At 49.5% G+C, this 20,547-nt stretch overlaps 1 protein-coding gene across 3 annotated transcripts in view; it reads left to right on the plus strand.

The window, feature by feature from the left end:
* The first annotated feature begins 368 nt into the window (after positions 1–368).
* The window catches only part of CCDC50 (coiled-coil domain containing 50), a 193,274-nt gene continuing 173,095 nt past the window's right edge, over positions 369–20,547 (plus strand). For 2 of the 3 annotated variants that reach the window (XR_012776445.1, XM_075507151.1), the window contains exons 1-3: positions 369–617; positions 17,888–17,950; positions 19,287–19,416. Coding sequence is in view for 2 of the 3 variants with exons in the window: in XM_075507151.1 (XP_075363266.1) it covers positions 569–617; positions 17,888–17,950; positions 19,287–19,416 (242 nt within the window). In the remaining variant the exon portion in view is untranslated. The remainder of the gene's footprint in view (positions 618–17,887; positions 17,951–19,286; positions 19,417–20,547) is intronic. The other variant, XM_075507152.1, reaches the window with a different exon arrangement.

The raw sequence follows: 20,547 nt of genomic DNA on the forward strand, positions 1-20,547 counted from the left end.
GGCTCGACCTGGGCACGTTTTCATTTCCCAGGCCGGCGGGACCCATGCGAGCACTGGGGTCGGATGGCTCGGGAAGGGGGAGCAGGGGCAGAGGCACCCGGATCCAACACGGGAAAGCGCCGGGGGTCCCGAGCTCTCCGAGCGGTTTGAAAAGCCGCTCCGGCAGTAGTAGGGGGTCTCCAGCCCCCCCCCCCCCCCAAAAAAAAAAAAAAAAGTAAAATTAACTATAAATAAACGCGCTCGGAGGCTGCCCGTCCCGCTGAACGAACTCCAGCTTGAGCACCGCCGGAGAAGGGGAGGGGGAAAGAAACCCGGGCCCCCCCGCCCACCTCCCTGGGGGGAGAGGGGCGGCGAGCGGCAGCCCCGCCCCGCCGCTTTCTGTCCCCTCTCCCGCGCCGTACGGCCGGGCGCGCCGTCTCCATCCGCTGGCAACTTTGTAGCGCGGGGCGCGGGCGGCGCCGCCGCGGCTCTGCCCTCACCCGGGGGGCGAGGGCCGACCCCTCCCGGCCCCGGCCCCTGCCCCTGCTCCGGCTCCGGCCCCTGCCCGGCGGGCCCTCCCCACTCCACCATGGCCGGGATCGGCATCGACCACTCCAAGCTGCCCGGAGTCAAAGAAGGTAGGGGTCACCCGCGGGGAAGCGGACCGGGAGGGGCGCGGAGCCCGGCCCCGGGCGGGGGGAGCTGGACGGGACGGGGCGGTTCGGGGGGACTTGGGGGAAGGAAGGGGAGAAACTCTTTTTTTTTTTTAATTATTATTAGTAGTATTTTAAATTTTCCGGCCGCGGGGGCGGTTCGCGGCGCTCCCTGTGGGGCCGGGATGGGGGGGGGCTCCGTGCTCCGGCCGCGACACGGACGCGCGGGGCCCTTCGGGGTTTGCGGGAGCCGTCCCGCTTTCCCGTGCGTTGTCTTCGGCGGTTGTGCGGGTCGGAGGGAGGGGAGGGAAGGCGGAGGGCCGGCGGGGCCAGCGAGGAAGAAGCAGCGTTAGCTTGACGGAGAGCCGCGGCCGCCCCCCTAGCCCGGCTCCCCTCCCCGGGCGTGCGGCGGGGGGCGGGCGGGGAAGCGCCGCTTCTCCCCGGCAGAAGGCGAGGAGCGGCGCGGGGGGAGGGGGCCAGCCCTTTGTCTGCGCCGGGGCCGAGGCCGCCGCTTCTGCTCCGCTCCGCTCCCCCCCGCCGCGCCCGGCCGGCGGGGCTGGGGCAGGGCTGCGAGCGTGGCCGGGTGCGCTCCCACGGGAGATAAGCCTTGCCGTGAAATCGCCGGGAGACCCTTCGGCGTGTTGACACGCAGATACGTTCCTCGCAGTTACGGCTCGACTCGGTTCGGAGGCTCCGCTCGGGGCTTTGAAAAACGGGAGCAGAACTGTGAATATCCACAAATTTGGTGATTTGAAGGGGACTGGCCATGTTGAGGTCCCGGTTAAAAATACTTGAGCCTCCAGGGTTTTTGTGAAGACTTTGCCCTGCGTTGAGCTTTGGAGCACCAAGCAGCCTCCTCCACCCCGCAAGATCCCTGCGCACCCCAAGAGTGCAGGGGAAGGGTGGGCTGTAAGCGGCCCCGCTCGCTTTCTGGGTGTCCAGCTGCAGCGTGTGGCTGCCGGTTCAGCCTGTGCTCGGTACGCAGACCCACCCTCAGTTGGGCCAGACTGGCCTCGGCTTCCTTGTTAGCAGGGTATCTGCTCCACATGTGTGCCTTTAAACTTAATTAAAGGTGCCTTGGAGCTGCTTTGGGTTTAAAAAGCTTTGTACGAGGTAGGGTCTGTTCTTTCTGACAATGATATAAATCTGTAGAAGCTCTGTCAAAATCAAGTTATTTTGGATTTACACTGTAGTAATGGAGAGCACTGCGTGCCTGTCTAAATACAACCAAAATTCCTTAAACTTGTTTTCCTTGCCACTGGCCATTTCTTTTTCTTTTTTTAAATTTCAATTCTTACAAAATAGCAAGTGTGAATTTGATGATTCATCTAGTCAAGAGTAGAAGGCATATGTCTGTGCAGGGAGCTGGAGGTTCCTTTTGACCTCTTGTCATCCTTTAATGCTTCCCTTCTTATTGCTACTGCAAGAAAAGTAATATCCGTGTGCTGAAGTTTTAAGGGTTAAAGTTGGTCCTATTAAGTCATTAGCAAAATTGTTATTGGTCATTTTAGTGTGGCCAAGATCTCATCCTTAGAGTCCGTCCACACATGGTTACTCAAGAAAATTAATCCAATTAACCTTTTCAGTGGGTTGATTAAAGTGAATTAAATCCCTGTGTAGACGCTTTTATTCAGAATTTAAGTAGCCTTGATTTGATTTAGCTTGATTCATTTTTGAAGTGAACTAACTGGACTGGGTTAAGGTCGCTTACATGCAGAATGAAAGTACGTTTACAGGGTTGCAATGTAGCTCAACCAGTCCTTGGTAAATTTGCACCTATGGTTAGCATGGATTAAGTTTCAAGAGTGTCCTGGTATGACAGTCTGTTGTTACCTGATAGCAGTTGGATTAAAGTAGTCTGCATCCCAGAGCAGCTCCAATGTGCAAAGTAGGTGAGGCCTGAGACATGTTCTGCAAAGCCTCAGGCATGTTTCACACTTTTAGTATAGTGACATCATTTGTTTTTTATTGTGGAAAGTGTTGAAACAGAGCTATGCTTTGGATTAGATCTTTTCATTCTCATTGTTAATGCCAACCAAGGAAAGAAATGCATTGCCTTCCATACCTAGGGAAATATTTATTGTTCCTGATACAGAAATCACTGTTGATCCTTCTGGGAAAACATTCCCTTTCTTTATTTTGGGTAAAGGTCAGCTTAGTCATTCATTAACAATGAAGAACATTGTTTTGGCTTGAGTACTTTGCTCTTCACCAGCTCTCCTTCGGGAGTGGAGGTGTTGTGTCCAGATTTTCCCTGGCTGCAGGTAGCTGGGACTGCTGCGAGACGGTGTCATCCTCTTCTATTGCGGTCTCAAACTCTTCTACGAGCGAGGTCATTTCTGTGCAATGATGGCAGTGAAAATCTGGTAACTGTAGCTAGGTGCTGCAGGAAGCCTTGCTTCTTGTGTTTACTTCCTTTTTTATCTTCAAAAGCATTTATATTAGCTGAAGGCCTGATATAGAAGGCATTTTGCTGGTGAAAACTGCTTCAGCCAGTCCAGTTTATTTTGTGGGTAGAGGCTTACTGGTGCAAAATACACCCTCGAAACACTCTCTTTTTTCTAGTATAAACTAGACCTTGGTGCTGCAGCCTGGTGTTACAGAGCCATTTTTCCATGGGCAGTAAAGTGGATGTTCTGACCACTGTGGTCAGTAAAGCTCTTGTAAGTTATTTGCTGAAGGTTTTGGTGTTAGTTGCAATCTGTGGGCTGAGTTTCTCTGCCTGTATTTCTGTTCTCCTCTCAAGTGTCTGTGACATTTTCTCTTTTCACAAAGCAGCTTTTGCTGTGTGCTCTTTTGACCCACCCCTGGGGATTGCTCGGCTCTGCGTGTAAATCTTTTTTACTAGAGGTCTCATTTGTGAGCCTTTTGAGGACAAAAGGATCCTGGAAATACTATTTTAATTAGTTACTTATAAAGCAAATAAAAGAAACTGGCTTGGGCTCTGCTTGATCTCTGTTTGTCTCTCGTCTCTTGTGATCTGATGCATTACTAGCAGCTAAAATTGGGACGGGCTACACCTGCTCCTTGGGTGTCTGTTTTAAATGAGCTCTTTGGTGCAGCTCTCCATGCCATCTCAAAGTGCTGTGTGTTGCCTCTTGGACCTGGGAGGCATCCCTGCCTGCATGCAGGCAGAGCTGCCCGTGGGCCGCTCCTGGGGAGGTATTTTGGAGCTGTGCCGACCTTGCCCCTCTCTGGAGGGTGTACCTGTGGTCCCTGTTTGCTGCCTTTGCCAAAGGGCTGAGGTCTGTGGCAACGGCTTTGCGAAGGGGATACCTGTCTGCTAAGACTGAGGCTCGGTCCCTCGTCCAACGCAGCCTCTGAGAGCCAGCAGTTGTTAGCAGCAGCAGGTAAAACCCAGGTACAGGCTTCATTGCCAGGAGCTCCTGATCTTCCTGCTGGTTTGAATCCTCTGTGAGGAGAGAAAGGGGGGGGGGGGGGGGAAGGGGGGAAGAGAGGGACCCTGAACTCTGCCCCAGCAGTGAATGGCTCTTTGGAGCTGTGGAAAATTGCAGTGGCTTAAGTGGTTTTATTTAATTTTATTTTTAGTAGTACTATAAAGAAGTACAAGGGCAGCACGTCTGTGCCAGTCATTAGAACCAACCCTGCCACGCTGCTGTCTCTTGAGCTCCAGCCTTGACAAAGGCCCATTGTGCCACCCGTGCTCGGAGAGACATGGCAGCAATGCTTGCACTATGGTTTCTACTCTTCATTAATCATCTGATTTGACTTTCTGAAGCTCCCGAGCTGTACATTCAAATGCTGCTAGTTGTAGTCTGCTGCCACAGAGGCCAATTTCCCGAACGTGGTAGTAAAAGATACGCCTCTGACTGTGGGCTCGGGGAAACAGGAAGGGCTTGAATCTTTATTTTCCATCTTGGCAAGGCGTTCTCTGGGGCAGGCAGCCTGGCTAGCTCTCTTTTGCCTTAACATAAGTTGAATAAAAGTTTGCTGGAAGCGTCAGTCTTCCTCTTCCTCCCAACCACAGCACCTTCCCTCTGACCTCTGCAGCTTAACGTGACCTTTGCTGAGACTCCTGCAATAAAAACCTCCTGGCTGCTGACTTTCCAAGTGACCGGGGAAGGGGGTCAGCTTTGAGGTGCAGTGTGTCAGGCTCCCATGGAACAGACTGATGTTATTGGCTTATATCGGGGCTTTTGGTGCCTGTGTGTGCTCAGCGACACAACAGTGGACAAGAGAAACTTGATGCCTGTCAAAGGTGGAAGTGGGTTCAGAAAGTGTTAATGGCTGGCACGGTGTCTGGTGAGGAGGGATTCTGCTTTGGGATTTTTCAGAGGGCTGGTGTTGAGGGATGAGGTGTCAGCCGTATATTCATGTGAAGGAAGGGTTGGCCTTTAACTGGATTAGTATAATCAGGGCAACAATTTTGAAAGCAGCTGAGGGTCAGCCAGGTCACTGTGAAGCCACCTGCCCCATGCCCTTTGGCTCCAGCTGAGATTTTTCCTTGCAGCATGATGTGCAGTGTCATGGTTTTCTGCTTTGTGACTTCCTCAGAGAAGGGCTCTGAAAAATTCAGGCAAGTTGGATGACTTCAGGGCAACGAGGAGGTGGAGAGTGATGGGACATAGACACAGGCTTTTCTTTTTAGGTCACTGGTTCATGTCCAGCTCTTCTGAGTAATAGGAGGTCTGTTTTTCCAGCATGCATGAATTCAGTAGCTGAGGCTATGGTACTCATTTCACTTCTGGTTAAAGCTGGGTGAAAGTTTTATTATGCATTCAGTTGTTCTGGGTCTGCAGCGCTTGGCAGAGGAGATGGGCAGGATTAGCATATTTCATGCTCTTGGCTCCAAAATGCAACTGAGCGAGCAGGTCTGCCTCCTCCCATCCTTTAAATCCTTAGCACTTGTCCTCTGAGCGCTGCCGTGGAGGTTGTACCGAGGCAAAAAGATTGCTCAAAAAGCAGTCTTTGGCAGGCAGGAGCTTCCAGGCTCATGTTGGTGCCTTCTGCAGAGATCTTTCCTTAGTTACTGACATGGGTTTGGACTGGGATAAGAGGGGGCACAGTTTTTTGCCCTGTTTTGCCCTGATTCCTGGGGATGCAGGGAGGTGGGGAGGGGCTTCCCCCATTTGTGATACTAGGATATTGGCCATCACCTGTTGCTGCTCTCCGAGTAATGATCCCAGCTGAGCCGTGTGTTGCAGACGGCATTGTGTTTGCTGTGACCACGGGCCTCTGTTTAATCTTTAATCCTGCGGCCATGAGCAACGTCAGAGGGTGCGCGCATGCCAGGCAGGAGTTGGAGATGGCTGCCGCAAGGAGCAGGAGAGGCCAGTTGTGCTTTCTTTGGGCATAAGGAAAACCCTGCTTGAAGAAGTAATGGGATATGTCTTGGGGCTGCATGAAACTTCTCTGTTTTGCTGGAATAAGCTTTCTTTTTCTTGCTCAGAGACATCCAGTTCACATGAATGTGGTGATTTATAGGACAAAGTGACATGTTCCCATCCCTGCTTCCTCGTGCCCTTTCCAGAGCGTCCCCAGCTGGCTGGCTTCCCACTTCCTCACTGCCGCTCCTCTACATAGTGCTAGTTTGAAGGCTGAAGGACTGAGGAAGGAGGCTGGTCTGTTGCTAAAACTGCCTTAAAACTTGAGAAGCTTAGGTCCAGTTTCTGGCATGGCACTCGCTGCTAGCTTGTCCTTTTGTCTTTCTCCAAAGAGGTGATAAAGATATTTGCCGTTCTGCTGCTGGTGGCTTGCATTGCAGGGAGCAAAGGGTATTTGCTGAGCATTTCCACCAGGAAAGCAGGGCTGCCATCTCCCAGGAGGCTGCTGTGTGCCAGGGATGCTCTGTGTTCAACTTACGGTGCTTGTTTTTCCACGGGACACATGGTGGGACCTTGTGAAAGTCCCTTGGCGCTTCATTTATGCTTCCTTTTTAAAAATAGAAATAGGAGCATTCCCACTGTTTTCTTTCTCGGTACATGAGAAGATACCACAGAGCTTGTTGGGTGAGTGCTGTATGGCCTTGGCACTGTATGGCAGCTGGGAGAGACTTTCAGCAGGGCTGGAAAGAGAGCAGGAGAGTGCAGCATCACACTGTATGTGTAAGAGATGTAAGGCAGGGCTGTCGTGAACCTTGCATTGAGTAAAGGAGACCAGTTAGGCCTGGGTGCTCATAAAACCTACCCTGTAACCCCAGGCACCTTGTGAATTAAGCTTGCCAGAAGTATTACTTTCCCTGGGGAGAAAGGTGTGGATGAAAGCCTGCTCAGAAGCCTGGCACAGCCCTTCTGCCCCTGCCCGAGGATTTTCTGTCAGGCTCCGGAAGATGGTTATTTTAATTGCACGCCAACCCACGGTGCCACCACCACAATGCTCTGTCAGCCAAATAAAAATAGTGAGATCTCTTTGACTCAGGCCTGGGTTGGTAGGGGTTTGGTCCGTGCACTCTTGACAGCCCTGCCTGTGGTAAGTGCTGTTCAGGACAGAAAGTTGAAGTGGGTTTGCAAGTGAGTCATTCCACTTCTCTTTTCAAAGGAGGTGTAAAAAGCTGTGTGCAGTAAAACTTTGAGTTCATGTGTGCATATGGGTATAGTTTTTTCTTTTTTCAGCCTTTCTGCTGGATCAGGACTCAGTGGCTGGAGGAATCGGCTTAAGAGGAAATGTTATGGGGGCTCAATATATGGTGTTCATTAAGTGATGACAAAGGGGAAGAGGACATAAATGAGCAAATATTTGAAGGCACTGAGAGACAGGCATACTTTAAGGACACTGACGGGGTTGACCTGAGAAGTAATGGGACAATAGGGAGGAAGTACGCTTATGCAAACAGGAATATTTCCTGGCAGCGAGAGGTGTGTTTGGTTGGTGGTGTGTTTTTTGGTGGTGGTTTTTTTTTTTTTTCTTTCTGCAGAAACCTCTCCAAAAGACATGGTGCATATAGCTTTGGCCCTTTACAGCCAGACAGGACAAGAGGCTGGAGCGTGCCCCAGCAGGGAATGTTCCTTGCAGAGGGACTGTCACCACTGACCTGTCACGTGGGCTGGGGAAGCGCTGGCCTGGCTTGGGGCAGCCTTCCCCGGCATGGATGGAAAGCTTCTCCCCCTGTGCACAGCAGAACGGCTTTGCACTGCAAAAGCACCTTGAGCTTATCATATGTCTGTTATGGATATGGCAAACTTTACTTGTGGGATCCTGGCGGGAAGAAATTTTTTTCTCCCTCTGTTGTGAAGTTAGTTTTGTTATTGGGTTGCCAGCTGGTGGGACAGGGAGGATTTATGTCCTAAATTCACCAGCACCTCCTGGAGTCTTTGGCAGTGCTGCTGGGGGCCGGGGTGAAGCGATGGAGGACAGCAGGGAAAGACCTGGGAATTTTCCAAGCCGCCAGGGTGTTGGCTGTTTTTGTGGCACGCAGAGAGCACTGCTGTTCACAGGGCTGCGCTCTCCTGCAGGCGATTCGGTCGGCGCCAGGTTTCCGAAGGAAGTTGGTGTTGGGAAGAGGCTGGGCTCTCCTGACCTTATTTGCAGCGCTGGAGGGACTGGGTCCTTGGCTAGGGCTGCACAGCCCTGCCTGCATTCCTCGCATCCCTGATGCAAGGTGGAAAAGGCAGGTTTGCCTCCAGCTTCAATTACAGTACTTAGCTATCTGGTACTCCAGGTGCTTGGCATTGCCCAGAGCATCAGCTCTGGCTGTGTAACAGGTGAACTTGTTAGGTCCCAATTTTAGTTGTCGTCTTTTTTTTTTTTTTTTTTTTTCTTCTGAGAATACAATATCACTTAAAGGTGATTTAGCTCCCAAAGCAAAAATTTTACTTCTGACTGACTTGGAGTTCATTTTGTGCTCTCAGAGAGGAGGCATTTAGAAGGCTGCCAGCCTGCTTCTTCCTCATGCTTTGCAATGCACGTGAGCTGTGGGCACAGGTACCACAAAGCGGTTTGCTCCAGGTTGATGCTGGGAGCTCTGCCTCCCTGCCTATCTGGCCCCAGAGGCCAAGGACTTATTCTTCCCCTCTTATGCCACTGTTTCAAATCTGTAGTTGCTCTAAGGGCAGCGTGCCAACACAAGGCTGTGACAGGAAGGGGGACATGTATTGTTAGTGCTGCAACTTTACTGATTTGTGACTCTCTTGTAGATGGATGTGAAGGTTGACTGATCTGGGGCCAGCTTTGGTACTTTGTGTTCTCCAGAGCTGACTAATAAACCTGGAGAACTTAAATGCAGGAAGCGAGGGGGGAGAGGAGAGAGTACCTGTGAGGAGCTGGCAGAGCAAAGAAAAGGGGTTTTGAAAGGAAGCAGAGCATCCTCGGTTGGTTAGGTAGAGGAAAGTTGTTCTCACGGAGCAGATTTGCAGTGCTGGCAGCAGCTGAAGGGGTGGCAGACAGGAGTCCTCGCAGCCTAGCAGCCGCCTTTCTAGGAAAAAGGAAGCTGATAGAAATCTGCGAGAATCGGAGCCGATTGCAGGATCGGTTCAGACACCTCCAGCTTCGAATGCAGCAGCTGGCCAGGTTTCCAGCAAGCCTGGGAGGCTCCCCTGAGGCCCATCCTGCTGGAGCTTTGCTTCTCTTGGTATCTGATCTGGATGAATAAAACCTGGCTTGTTTGCGTGTGCACGGATGCTGCAGTCCGTCCTTCCAGCTGCGGCTCTGTTTAGCTACAAGTCTCGGAGCAGTCTCAGGCCTGGCTGTAGTCACCTGAAGGCTGAAAAGAAAGTGGCATCTCTGAGGGAGTCTTTCTTCTACTGGTTCTCTCCAGAGATGCTTGTTCCTCCAAACGACTGTGGGTCCCTGTGGTGTAAAACCACACTGTGGGGTTTTGAGAGGAACTGGAACCTCTTTTTAGCACTTGGCACCTTCTGTGTGGGCGTCAGGCTTTCAGAAGTCACCCTTGCGTAAAGTCACCAAACTGAGTCAGTGCATGAACTTGGACCAGAGGGGCATTGAGAGCTCCCTTTATGAATCCTTTGTCCCTTGTATTTTGCTACATTATCTTCTAGGATTAAGCTGGAGGAGAAGTCTGGGAGAGCTGACACTTTGAATTATCTCTGCTCCCAGCTGCCTGCCTGCCTCTCTGGAGCTGCTGTGTGAGCTTATTCACCACAGCCTGAAACTGAGGGCTTAGAAATGCTATTGAAGCATCTGAGATCTGGGGTGCCATGGTTTCTGAAAGGCACCCTGAACCACAAAGTGGACCTGCCAGCTCTCTGCAGAGAAACTACTGAACTGAGCAAGGGATTTAGTCTTGCATTTAGCAGAGAACAGAAGTTTTGCCTATCTGGGAAATTCAGTGTGTCCTTCCAAGAGTTTTGTGTAATATAAAATTGCCTAAAATGCTGAAATAAAAGCTGAAATAAACAGATCAAAGCAAAATACAGTGACCACCGCTGACATGGGTCTGGGGGAAGGGAGCGTATATAGTGCAAATGTTTTGAGATGCAAGCTCCATGCCTGAGCAGTTTTCTGAGTGGGTGGCTGTTTTGAGTTGTGCATGAAAGAAGACTGTTTTTCTCTTCCTGCTCCTTTACACCAGTTTAAATGAGTGGTGTTGGGCTTAAAACTAAAACTGTCATGACCTCCTGTCTGCAAAAGAAACAAAAAAGCCTCCAGAAAAGAACAGTGTCATATGATCCATGGGACACTGCTGAAGGCATGTTTTACAGCTACAGCAGTGCTCATGGGGACCTCTGTGTGAGCCAGGGATTTTGACCACTCCTGGTGAAGGTAACTCCTGCCCCACTCCCCACCGATGTGTGTGGTGGTTTGCCCTTGGGCAAAGTGAGGGTAAAACACAGCTGTTGGAGGCAGTGGTGTTTGTTTTGCTGTGATCCATGGTTGGGAGGCAGTGATGAAAGTTGACTGCTAGGGAAACTTCTCCCTGTCTTTATTGTTGATTGTTCATTTTGCACATGTGGTGTTAGCTGAGTCAACTGAAGCTGTGTCAGATGCTGGAGAGGAAGACCACAGAAGCAACTTGTGTTCTCATTGATGATTAAAATTCATTTCCTCCACGCACAGACCCAGTTACGCCTCAGATATTGTCAGTGAAGTGTGTGTTTGGCTGCCTGGGGTCTACTACTTGGCTGTGGTGTCAAACTAGCCAAGCCATCCCTGACCAATATATCTACCTTGAGGTTTTTATACCCATCCACCTGGATGTTAGTGATGGGTCCACAGTGCAATGGCTGAGCTCACCAATGACCTTTTTGGTCTAGGCAGTCCTGTACAGGCTGATGGACACTGGGGCACTCAAGAAAGAGCTACGGAGATAATAGTGTTCTGAGCCTGGCAGGTAATGGCTTGCAGACATTAACATATCGTGGCTTATTTATCTGCTCACTGCTTTAAAGTGGCAAAATACTGTATGTACTCAGCCCTTCAGTGCACAGACATTTCTGGAATAGGAGGCAGCAGCTGTAGCAGCAAAGTTGGCTATAGGACTGAGGAGTTTTGGAAAGTTCTAGTGACTCGGAGTACTTCATATCTGGGGACCCAGCTGGACCTGGCTGGAAAGGCTGAATTTTCAAAGCATGCGTGCCAGTACTTCTTAAGGTTCAACGCCATTTTCAAGTATGTCTGTATGTCCAAGCTTGAAGTGCTTCAACTCAACATTTTCTTCTGGAAGTCAAAGACATGGTCTTTAACATTCTTGACCTATGGGTTGTGTTTTAAGCTTGGGCGATGAAAAGAGTTGCTCGTATTTAGAAAGATCTCAGAGGGAGCGATGTAGGGTGCAATTATGAATGATGAAAAAGATGACAGTCTTCTGTGATGAAGGCAGACTGATAGATTTTATCAAATTTTGTGGCTTGGGCATGCTCTAGGATGACCTTTTGAGCTCCCTTGTGGTGCTATTTTTTGCAATCTTAGGTAGCTCCAGCTTCCTGTTTATACTGTGCAAGGACATCACCTTCTGCTTTGGGGTGTTCAGCAGATGCTCTCTCAGCTTGAGGACCGCTCTACAGTACAGTTTGCAGGCCGGCCTACAGAAGTGAGAGTGCCAAATTAGTAGCCTCAGAGAAGGCATTTTGTGAATGCTGCTGATTTCTATTTCAAGGCAGGTTAAAAAATAGACTCGTGTTCTGAGGATTTGGTGCCAAAATATATGTAGTCTTCCTTTTTAAAGCATTGTTGGGCAGGTGAGAGCTTATTGTTGGAGAACTGTGCAGACAGGGCACAAACCTCTCATGGCCTTGACCTCAAGGCATTAGCTTAGAGCAGAGGGGATAACTTCATTCCCAAATCCCAAGTTGTTCTTAGCTTCCGGGCCAAGACTGCCAATAAAAAAAACATGGTTCTGTGGCAATATTTTTTACTTTGCACGTTTACGCTTTTAAGAATTAGGCCGAGACCCCTCAGTTTGGTTCCCCATGGGTCCACCCAGTCTCCTTGTGCTGCCTCATAGCTCCCGGCTACGTGAGATGCTCTGGTGCTGTGGCTGAGAAGCAGAAATCGTTCCCTTCCCCAGGCTGCCCAGCCCTGCCCTTCGCCTGGGAGCCACCTTCTCCCTGCGCGAGTTTTCTGATGTCCTTGGCACTGACGGTGCCTGGTGAACAAGGTCCTAGGAATGCCGACTGTGTAACTGCAGCTGCAGCAGCCAAGACATGTCCCGGCCAGCCTCCGTCGGCACCCGCGTGTGGTAGCAGGAGCTCAAGAGTCTCCTGGTCCGATGGGAGAGGCGGGACGGAAATGAGAAACTCTGAGGTCAGGCCGTGTATCTCGCAGAGCAGCTTTGCTGGGGGTGAGAGGGAAATGTCCCAGTTGCATGTTTCCTCTGGAAACTGCCCTCTGGGTAGCCTCTCGCCTCCAGTTGGGTGGCTGCTTGGTCATGTTGGCTTTGTTTCAAGGAAATGATATGCAGATTTTGGAGGGGTTACCTGGCTTGGAGTGGCCTGGTCAGTCCCTGCTGGTAAGAGTCTCTATGAGGTCCCAGCTTGCTTTTTAATCTTCAGAGATCTCCGTAACTCAGCATCTTCCCGAGAGTGCTGGCTTGTAACAGGCTGCACTTGATGCTTGCCACTTAGTTTGTCAGCTCTGTAAGCCCTAAAAAGTGTTTTTTAGCTGATGAAACTGTTTTTTCCTGTGTCACTTTTTGTCTTTCCTCTCCCTCCTGTCCTTCAGTTCAGGATTCAAAAACTGCAGATGCTCTAAACTAAGCATGACTCACACCTTCTAGTTTATTTTGTGAATTATCCAGCACATGATGCTGACAGGAAAATGTTGGGAGCGGAGGGGGTGGGGAGCAAGAGATGTTTTTTAAGACCCAAAAGGAAATGCTTGGAACACGCATGTGTGGTCCCTGGGTCATTGAACTGGCCGATGTCCCAGAGCAGAGCATATGGGCCACATGGACCAAGGGGGCCCTTGGGCCCTTCAGCGGATGTCAAAACACAGTCTAAGACTTCAGGCAGAAGTCAGGGGTGTGTTTTGCTGTAAGCCTTGCTTGGGAAGCCAGTGGGGTTTGACCTCTTGTAGAGACTGTGCACGTTCACACTGCCCGTTCCTGGACATCACATACCTCTTTGTCACACACCCAAGTATTGCTAGCAACATCTAAGGCTACCTTTGCTCCTCTGTTGTGGTTACCTCACTCTCTTTGAAGCCGTTTGGTGTAGAAATGCTGAGGTAATGCTGGAGAAAGCTAGTGAGGCAAGCGGCAGAATATAAAAAGGAAAAGGTTATTTCGTGGAATTTTGCCAAGTTGTTGTACCTAGAGACATTCTTATCTTGGCCATAAAGGCAGGGCTTGCAACCATGCTTGCAAGAACCTCAGATGCACTGATGCTTAGAAAGGCATATTTTCGAGGTGAACTCCTACCAGCGGAGAAGACCTGTGCTTGGAGTTCGCAGAGAGGCTCTTCAGAATCTCTCAAGCAAGCGAGCTCCCTCTTTCGTGCTGCTGCGTGGATTTTGCAGCCCACCACTGCTGCAAAGGATGATGCTTCCAGCCACGCTTCTGCCCTTGTCCTCCCCTGCTGCCATCTCTGCTGGCTGCGGCAGCAGCTGGGATTCCTGGGCTGGCATTTCTTCCATTGGCAGCTGTGCCAGAAGCGCATAGCCCAGGCCTAGCTCCCTGCTGCGCAAGGCAGATTGGCTTAATCAGAGTATGGTAAACCTGTTGTTAATGTTTCACGCTTCACTGGACTTGCCAATTGTGGCTGCTGTGATTGCACCCCTGCTGCTTGTTTGACTGGCTGATGGCTCCTGGCCAGGGCCTGGAGATGGGAAGTCAAGTTAATTTGCAGCAGTGAAAGTAACATTAATCTTACCTTTCATTTTTTAGGCATACAGGTAGGGAATAAGGAAACAGATTTCTTTCCCCTTAAATACGAATCCTCTTGGGGAGGAGGAATTGGGAGTCTCTGCATTGTCATTGGGGCCATCCTATTTCTCAGCACAAACCCAGAGGACGTAATACCTAGTAACAAGTGTTCTGGGGCCACGCTGAGACTGGGCAGGGGATGAGGACCAGTGCTGATGAAGCTTCGTTTTGGACCATGCCTGGCTGGTCTACATCTCCAGTAATTTCGTAGTTGCCTTGTTAGATGTGTGTCTTCAGGGATGGAGGGTTGGTTTCCTTGGCCTCACTTGCAGCTGCGGTCGTGCTTGACTCAGTGCCATGCTCTGCTCTTGCCATCGCCCCCAGACTTGCTAGGGAGTTGCAGGTGTCCCCATCTCTTGCCACCTGGCTGGCTGACAGTGCTTCATTGTGTTTGTAATGGGATGTTCTCATCTTCCTTTGCACATTGTTCTGGGGCTGAAGGGACTTGGGAATAATGTGCTCAGATGAGTTAGAGGCAGTCAGCCCAGCCAAGTTTCTGACAGTGACAAAAGGTCTTCTCGTGCTCTCTGCCGTGCCAGCAACTTCAGCAGCACAAAGCAAGGGCTGTGTGCTCGAGCTGTCTGCTCGAACTGTCTGTTCATGGGTTTGCAAAGAGCGGCTTAATGGAGTGTATGCACAGCCAAGTGGCTTCTTCAGCAGTGCATGAATGAATCCAAAACCCAAGGCTTGCTGCTGCCCTGCCAGTGTCCTCTGTGAGATGGGAGCACCGTGGAGCCCAGACACTTGGGAGCTTCCAGGGTGCACATCGTGAATAGCCATCCAGTTTCCCTCTCTCTGTACTGGATCTTGATGTGATAATCATCACTGTTTTAAGATCCAGCCCCTGTATTCATGTCTAGGCCCTGCAACTTGGTGGCTTGTCGCAGCGCATTGTCCCCACTTGCTTTGGCCCTTTTTGTTTAACTTTGGAGACCCATAAACTACTTCCAACAGATCTCTGGAGGAGCAGCTAGAAGAAGCAGGCCCACCTATACAACACAACAGTATATGTGCTTGGCCTTTTCATTTAAGGAGTCCATGCTTTGTTTAGGTAGTTTTTAGTGGGCCATCAATCAAAAAGGGTTAAACAATCATTGCTACATTGTAGGAATGAAGCTCACCGGAGGAGATGAGACTTTTTTTGGGGCTGGTGCAAGACTGTCAAGAGAAGAGCAACAGTGTTCTACCACGGCCCTCCCACTTTCTTGTCTGTACGCCAAGCATGTTTCTGTCAACATATTTCTTCCCAAACAAATAGAGAAGTGTGTCTGGGTGTGGGTAGAATGGAGTAAAAAAGCATAAAGTCCTCCTCTGCACGTGTGCTTCTGGGGAGGATGGAGCAAAGGTCTGCCAGCACCGGCAGCACCATGACCGACAAGGCAGAGCTGGAATACCATGGGGATCAGAGCAGCGTATGAACCTGTGCAGAAAGGAGTTGGGAAGGCTGGGCTGCAGTTTCATAAACATTTCTTACAGCAGCAATCTTTATGCAAAAAATACGCAGTTCTGAAATGTTCATCCTTGCTCCTGTGCTGCCTGCTTTGTCTTGCTAGTACAGCTGTTCAGGCAGCTGTGCAGTGGACTTGCTCAGAGACCTATTGCAGTTAAAAATAACACTTCCCCCCCCCCCCCCCCTTTTTTTTAACTGTCAGGAGTAAGTGCTGCTTCTTGAATATGTAAAAGCACAGTCCTAGATTTGGGCAGACTGTTTGTGGCTCTGTGTTGAGGTGTCTTTGCTTAGCTCTCAACTGGTAGTAGGGCTCAAACCTCCGAGCTGGATGTGCCCTTCCAGCAGGCCAGATAATGCTGCTTGTAGCAGCAGGTGGTTGTTCCACAGTCGTGCTATGAAGCTGAAGTAGTATTAGGGACCACAGAAATAAAGTCTCTATGGGCAAGATCCCCTTGCCCTATCCCATAAAAATGTGTTGACCACCAAGCACCCTAGGTATGTCACCTGTGAATAGCACTGCTGCCTGCAACTCAGCTGTGGCTTTTCCAGATCTGTGGCTGAAGGCAGCGTTTCTTTCTTTATACAGAAATGCCCACTGGAAGTGTTTCAGTGCTATTTAGTGTCTTGTATCCTCTTTCTTTTTTTAAAAGAAGTTGCAATAAAAAGAAAGCAACAACAAAACCTTAATTGCACCATCCAGAATTGTACATGCTTAAAGTGAGTCACTATGGGATCGTATAACCGTAATCTTTGTCCTCATCTCCACCCTGCTGCTTGTCACTCTCCTTCCCTGAAGCGCTGCTCTAGCTGTTAGGAGCTTTTGTCATCTGTAAAACACTCTCCAATGCAGAAAGACTCAACCAGAAATTCTGTTGAATACGGTAAAGGATAAAGCGTTTATCTGACCTCTTAGTACACACAACTAGAAACTCTTCTAGATATTTTGTGAAGATACCTGGGCGCAGAGGAACATCTTGATGATTCTCTAGCGGAGCGTGTGCGTCAATGCGAGAGGAGGGAAGGCTTGTGGGACTGCGGCTCGGGAAGACGTGACTGCCTTCTTGTTTCCTTGCAGTATTTTCTGCCCTTTGCGGTGATGGAAATGTTTTATCTTCTCTGACTCTGAACCATTTCATAAACGGGTTCCTCATAAATTCCCCTTGTAGTTTTGGTACGTTCTGGGGGTTTTGGGGTTATTTTCACTTTCTCTTCTAGGCTGCTGCTGTGCTCTGCTAAAGAGAAACCTTGGTCTTCCCCGGAGGTTTCCACTGTGGAGTGCAGTGGCAGTGGTTCGTACCTCCCTCTGCAGCTTCAGAAGCACCTTGTAATTCTCAGCTTTGTGCCCTATGTTTCAAATGGGAGGTATTCCCCTTTCGGGTCCTGTTAAGCTGCTTAGCTTGTCACATGGAGGGAAAAACAAGTGACAGACCTCTCCAGTGTAAATTTTTCATTGCCCCTGACTTAAACTCCCCTTGAAGCAGACGGGAGCCCCGTGTGTGGCAGACGTGTGGAGCCAGGCCCCATACTGCGGTCTGGGGGCACCGGTCACAGTTTGTCCTTGGTTCACCAAGAAGCTGATGTGTACCTACCACCAAAAGGCTGAACCAGATGCTGCATGTGTGTCCCTGTCCCAATATGTATCTGACTTGGGTTTTGTTGCCCTGCTGCCTATCATAACAAGTTAAAAATAAACCCTGGTGTTTTTCTACAGTGTGGGTAGAGCGTTCCTTTGAAAGTTCAAGTGCGAAAGTGATAGGCATTGGCAAAAATCTGCTCCTTTCAGAGTGGTGCCAAAGGGAGCTCGTCCCCTTCCCGTTTAGCTTGTCTCCGGGTTGTTTTCAGCATCTTTTTAAGCTGTGTGTATTCCTGCTGGTAACACTGTGGTTGATCCCATGTCTGGGTTCTAGGTACAAATCCAGCATCTGCACTTGAAAAAGTCAATGAAGCTTACAGGAGACAACAGTAAAATGCTTCCTGAGCTGATAGAAGTGCCTTGCGGTGAGAGCTGTGAGCTCGGTCTGCTCAGCTCCGCAGGTGACAGTGTGCATGTGTCTTTATGCGGAGAAAATACTATTCTCAGACTCTTTAACCTGGCAAAGAAAGTCATAGTAAGCACAAATGCTTGACCTTGGTTTTAGTTGAACATACTAAGTGTGGGCGCTGGTATAAATCTGGTTGGAATACAGGGTTTTGTATACAAGGTCTGACCCAGTGGTGGTGTGGGAAATTCTGGTCTTAAACTAAAGAAGCGGAGGTGGAGGGGAGAGTTGAGAAGGTTTGTTAGGAAAACAGGGACAAAAAAGTAAGTACGTGCAGAAATAGCCACAAGTGCAGAGGGGGGAAAAACCCACAAGTCCAGACCTTGGCTGGTAGAAAGCAAATGTGTCAGAAGTCTCCCTGCGTGTATGCTCCCCCGATCCCCATAGCTCTTTTGATGCCTTGGTGGGTTTTTTTGTTGTGTTTTGTTGGTTGGTTGGTTGGTTTTTTTGCTCCTGATGCTAATTCTCTTGGCTTTGTTTCCCTTCCCAGTGTGTCGAGACTTCGCTGTTCTGGAAGATCATACCTTGGCCCATAACTTACAGGAGCAAGAGAGTAAGTAGCAATGATCTTTGAAACAAATTGAAGCAAATTTGTCCCAACACATATCTGGCTTGCTTTGGTTTTGCTAAGAAAATTCCTGCCTGCTTTTATTTCATTTTTATTGTTTTTAATGGAGTATGAATTATTATTACTGTCTTCACTGTCCTGTAACGCTACTCTGCATTCTGCCCCAACTCACATTGTACCCTAGAGATAGTTACATTTCATGTTTCAATTTTGTGCTCTCCTTTAAGGAGTTGAGTTTGTTTATGCCATTTACAACAAAATTGCATGTGGGAATGCACTTGAGGTTTTGTTGCTGTGCAAGGTTTTTAGAAATGACTAGCAATTTTGGAAGCTTCAAATTTTATAGGCTGACCTGAGGTGCAACCAGAAGAGGAGGTCTGTTTGTTTACTTATTTCAGAATCGCTAGTGCCTGCCTTTTGAAAGGAGGCTTCCTTTTAAGACATTTTGAGGTAGGGCAGCTATACAGTGTAGGGTTTAAAAAGTACAGCCAGGAACTTCAAAGTGACTGGTGATTTTTTTTTTTTTTTTTTTTTATATGCTTATCTGGTACTTCGGGTATGTTTGCATTGCAGTTTCAGGTGTGGTGGCCTCTCTGTTCTGCTTTGCTGGCTGCCAAGACCATTGGTATCTGCCAGTACTAGGTGCTAATATGGTTCCAGCTATTCCACCAAGCGTGCAGGTTGCGCTGAAGTTGTGCCCTTGCTGCTGGAACCTGAGACCACTGAATTGAAGCTGGCTCTCAGCTGCAGCTCACATAGGCATCTTTTCTTGCAGGCAGTATCCATGTATGGTAAAGGACTCGCTGTAGTACTCCGTTGCTCTGTTGCTAAATATAAAGGTAGTGAGATTCTGGAACGAATTATGTTGAGAGTGAAAGGAGTTTCCTCCTCTAGAGGTTATTGAGAACAAATTAGGGAAGCATCCATCAGAACTGGTTTAGGTTCAACTCATCCTCACTGGCCTCTGGTGGTCCCTTCCAGCCCCACTTTATTAATCTAGGGTAATTTCCTGTGGCCAGAAAATGAAATTCAAAGCCTAAAAAGCATTCCCTATAAATCTGGGTGCGATTAAGATATTCAGATCTCAGTTTGGTAACAGACACACATATACAGTCCCCTGCGTGCTGAAACAAGGCAATCTCAAGCTGCTAGTGTAATTTCAGTTCAGGACTTCCCCACCTTTAGAGATGTTATGTGATGTTTCCCTGCCAAGAACTGTCTTCCTTTCTGGCCTGGAATCTCCCTCCCACTTGCGTTGTCTTGTTCACACAGTGGAGTTCTGCAGACTGATTTGGGGGTTCTTGTCTGTGTTTATTTCCAGTTGAGCATCACTTGGCAACAAACGTTCAGCGTAATCGTCTGGTGCAACATGACTTGCAGGTGGCCAAGCAACTGCAAGAAGAGGAGGATCTGAAAGCACGTGCTCAAATCCAGAAACACCGAAAAGACTTGTGAGTTTGGGATGGAGCTGTTGAAATGCTAGTGCCCTTTGGTCAGAGCACTGAAATCAGCTGCTTTGATTTGAGTTGATTGACAGTGCATGAGGTTCAGGTTGATCAGCCTTTTGCTTTTGTTTCCTTTTTCCTTTGGCTATCCGTTGCCATAAAAGGATTGATACTAGGCTCTGGCACAGAGTAATGAGGACAGGGTGGGAGTAGGTGGCCCTGGGGCCTGTTCTGGCTTGGATTCTGTTGCCTGACCATGGGAAGGAGCCTTCCTGTTCTGCTGCCTCTTGGCAAAGTGGGGTAACTTGGCCACTTGAGTTGGCCTTGTCCCTGGCTAAAGTCTGAGAAAGAAGAAACTGCACCACAGAAATACACGGTGTTACAGTGAATTCTCTCTCTTGTGGAAATTGCAGATATTGGTGTGTTTGCATTGTGCCTGATGAGTGCTTTTGAGGAGCTGGGTGCAATGCTTTTTGGTGTCCTGCTGTGCTGAACAGCTGAAAAGCCCCTGCTTGCGCTTGCAGATACTCCAGTGTGAAATGACCTGGGAATTGGAGCTTCTGCCCCAGGGTCACTTGGTGGAGATGGGTGTTGGGGGACAGGCCTCCTCTTGCAGTCACTGACCTCTGCAGCAGCTGTGGGAGAATGTTTAATGAGTGATCCAGTTTGCTCTGCAGGTTTGCTCAGGCCCCGCACGCCAGATCTAACCCTGTGGCCTGTGACTTGACTTTGTGTGCCGTGGCTCTTAGGCTGTGGAGCTGGTGTAGAAATGAAACATGGTAGTGCAGGGCAAAACAAACCGTACTTACCAATCCAGAGTTGATATTGGTGCTTTTCTCCTTCCCCACGTGCCCCTACACACACACACTTAATCTCTTGCAACGCGTGAGATGTAACAAATGGGTTGTGTGAGAGGGCTCAGTCCATGCTGATGGTGAGAGGCAGGAGCTTGCTTTCTGATGGGGCTCCCTGCAGATGCAGGGTCTGCAAGGCAGGGTGCATCTCCCAGTGGCTGTGCTGCCTCCCGGCTTGTCTTGTGCTCTGCGATGCCACGCATCAGGTACAGTTGGTGGTGGATCACAGATCCTGGGTGGCTCATCTGGCAGAGACAGCAATGGAGTAGAAGAGCTCTGTATT

This window comes from Mycteria americana, chromosome 7 (assembly GCF_035582795.1).
Source record: "Mycteria americana isolate JAX WOST 10 ecotype Jacksonville Zoo and Gardens chromosome 7, USCA_MyAme_1.0, whole genome shotgun sequence".
Taxonomy (NCBI): Eukaryota; Metazoa; Chordata; class Aves; order Ciconiiformes; family Ciconiidae; genus Mycteria; species Mycteria americana.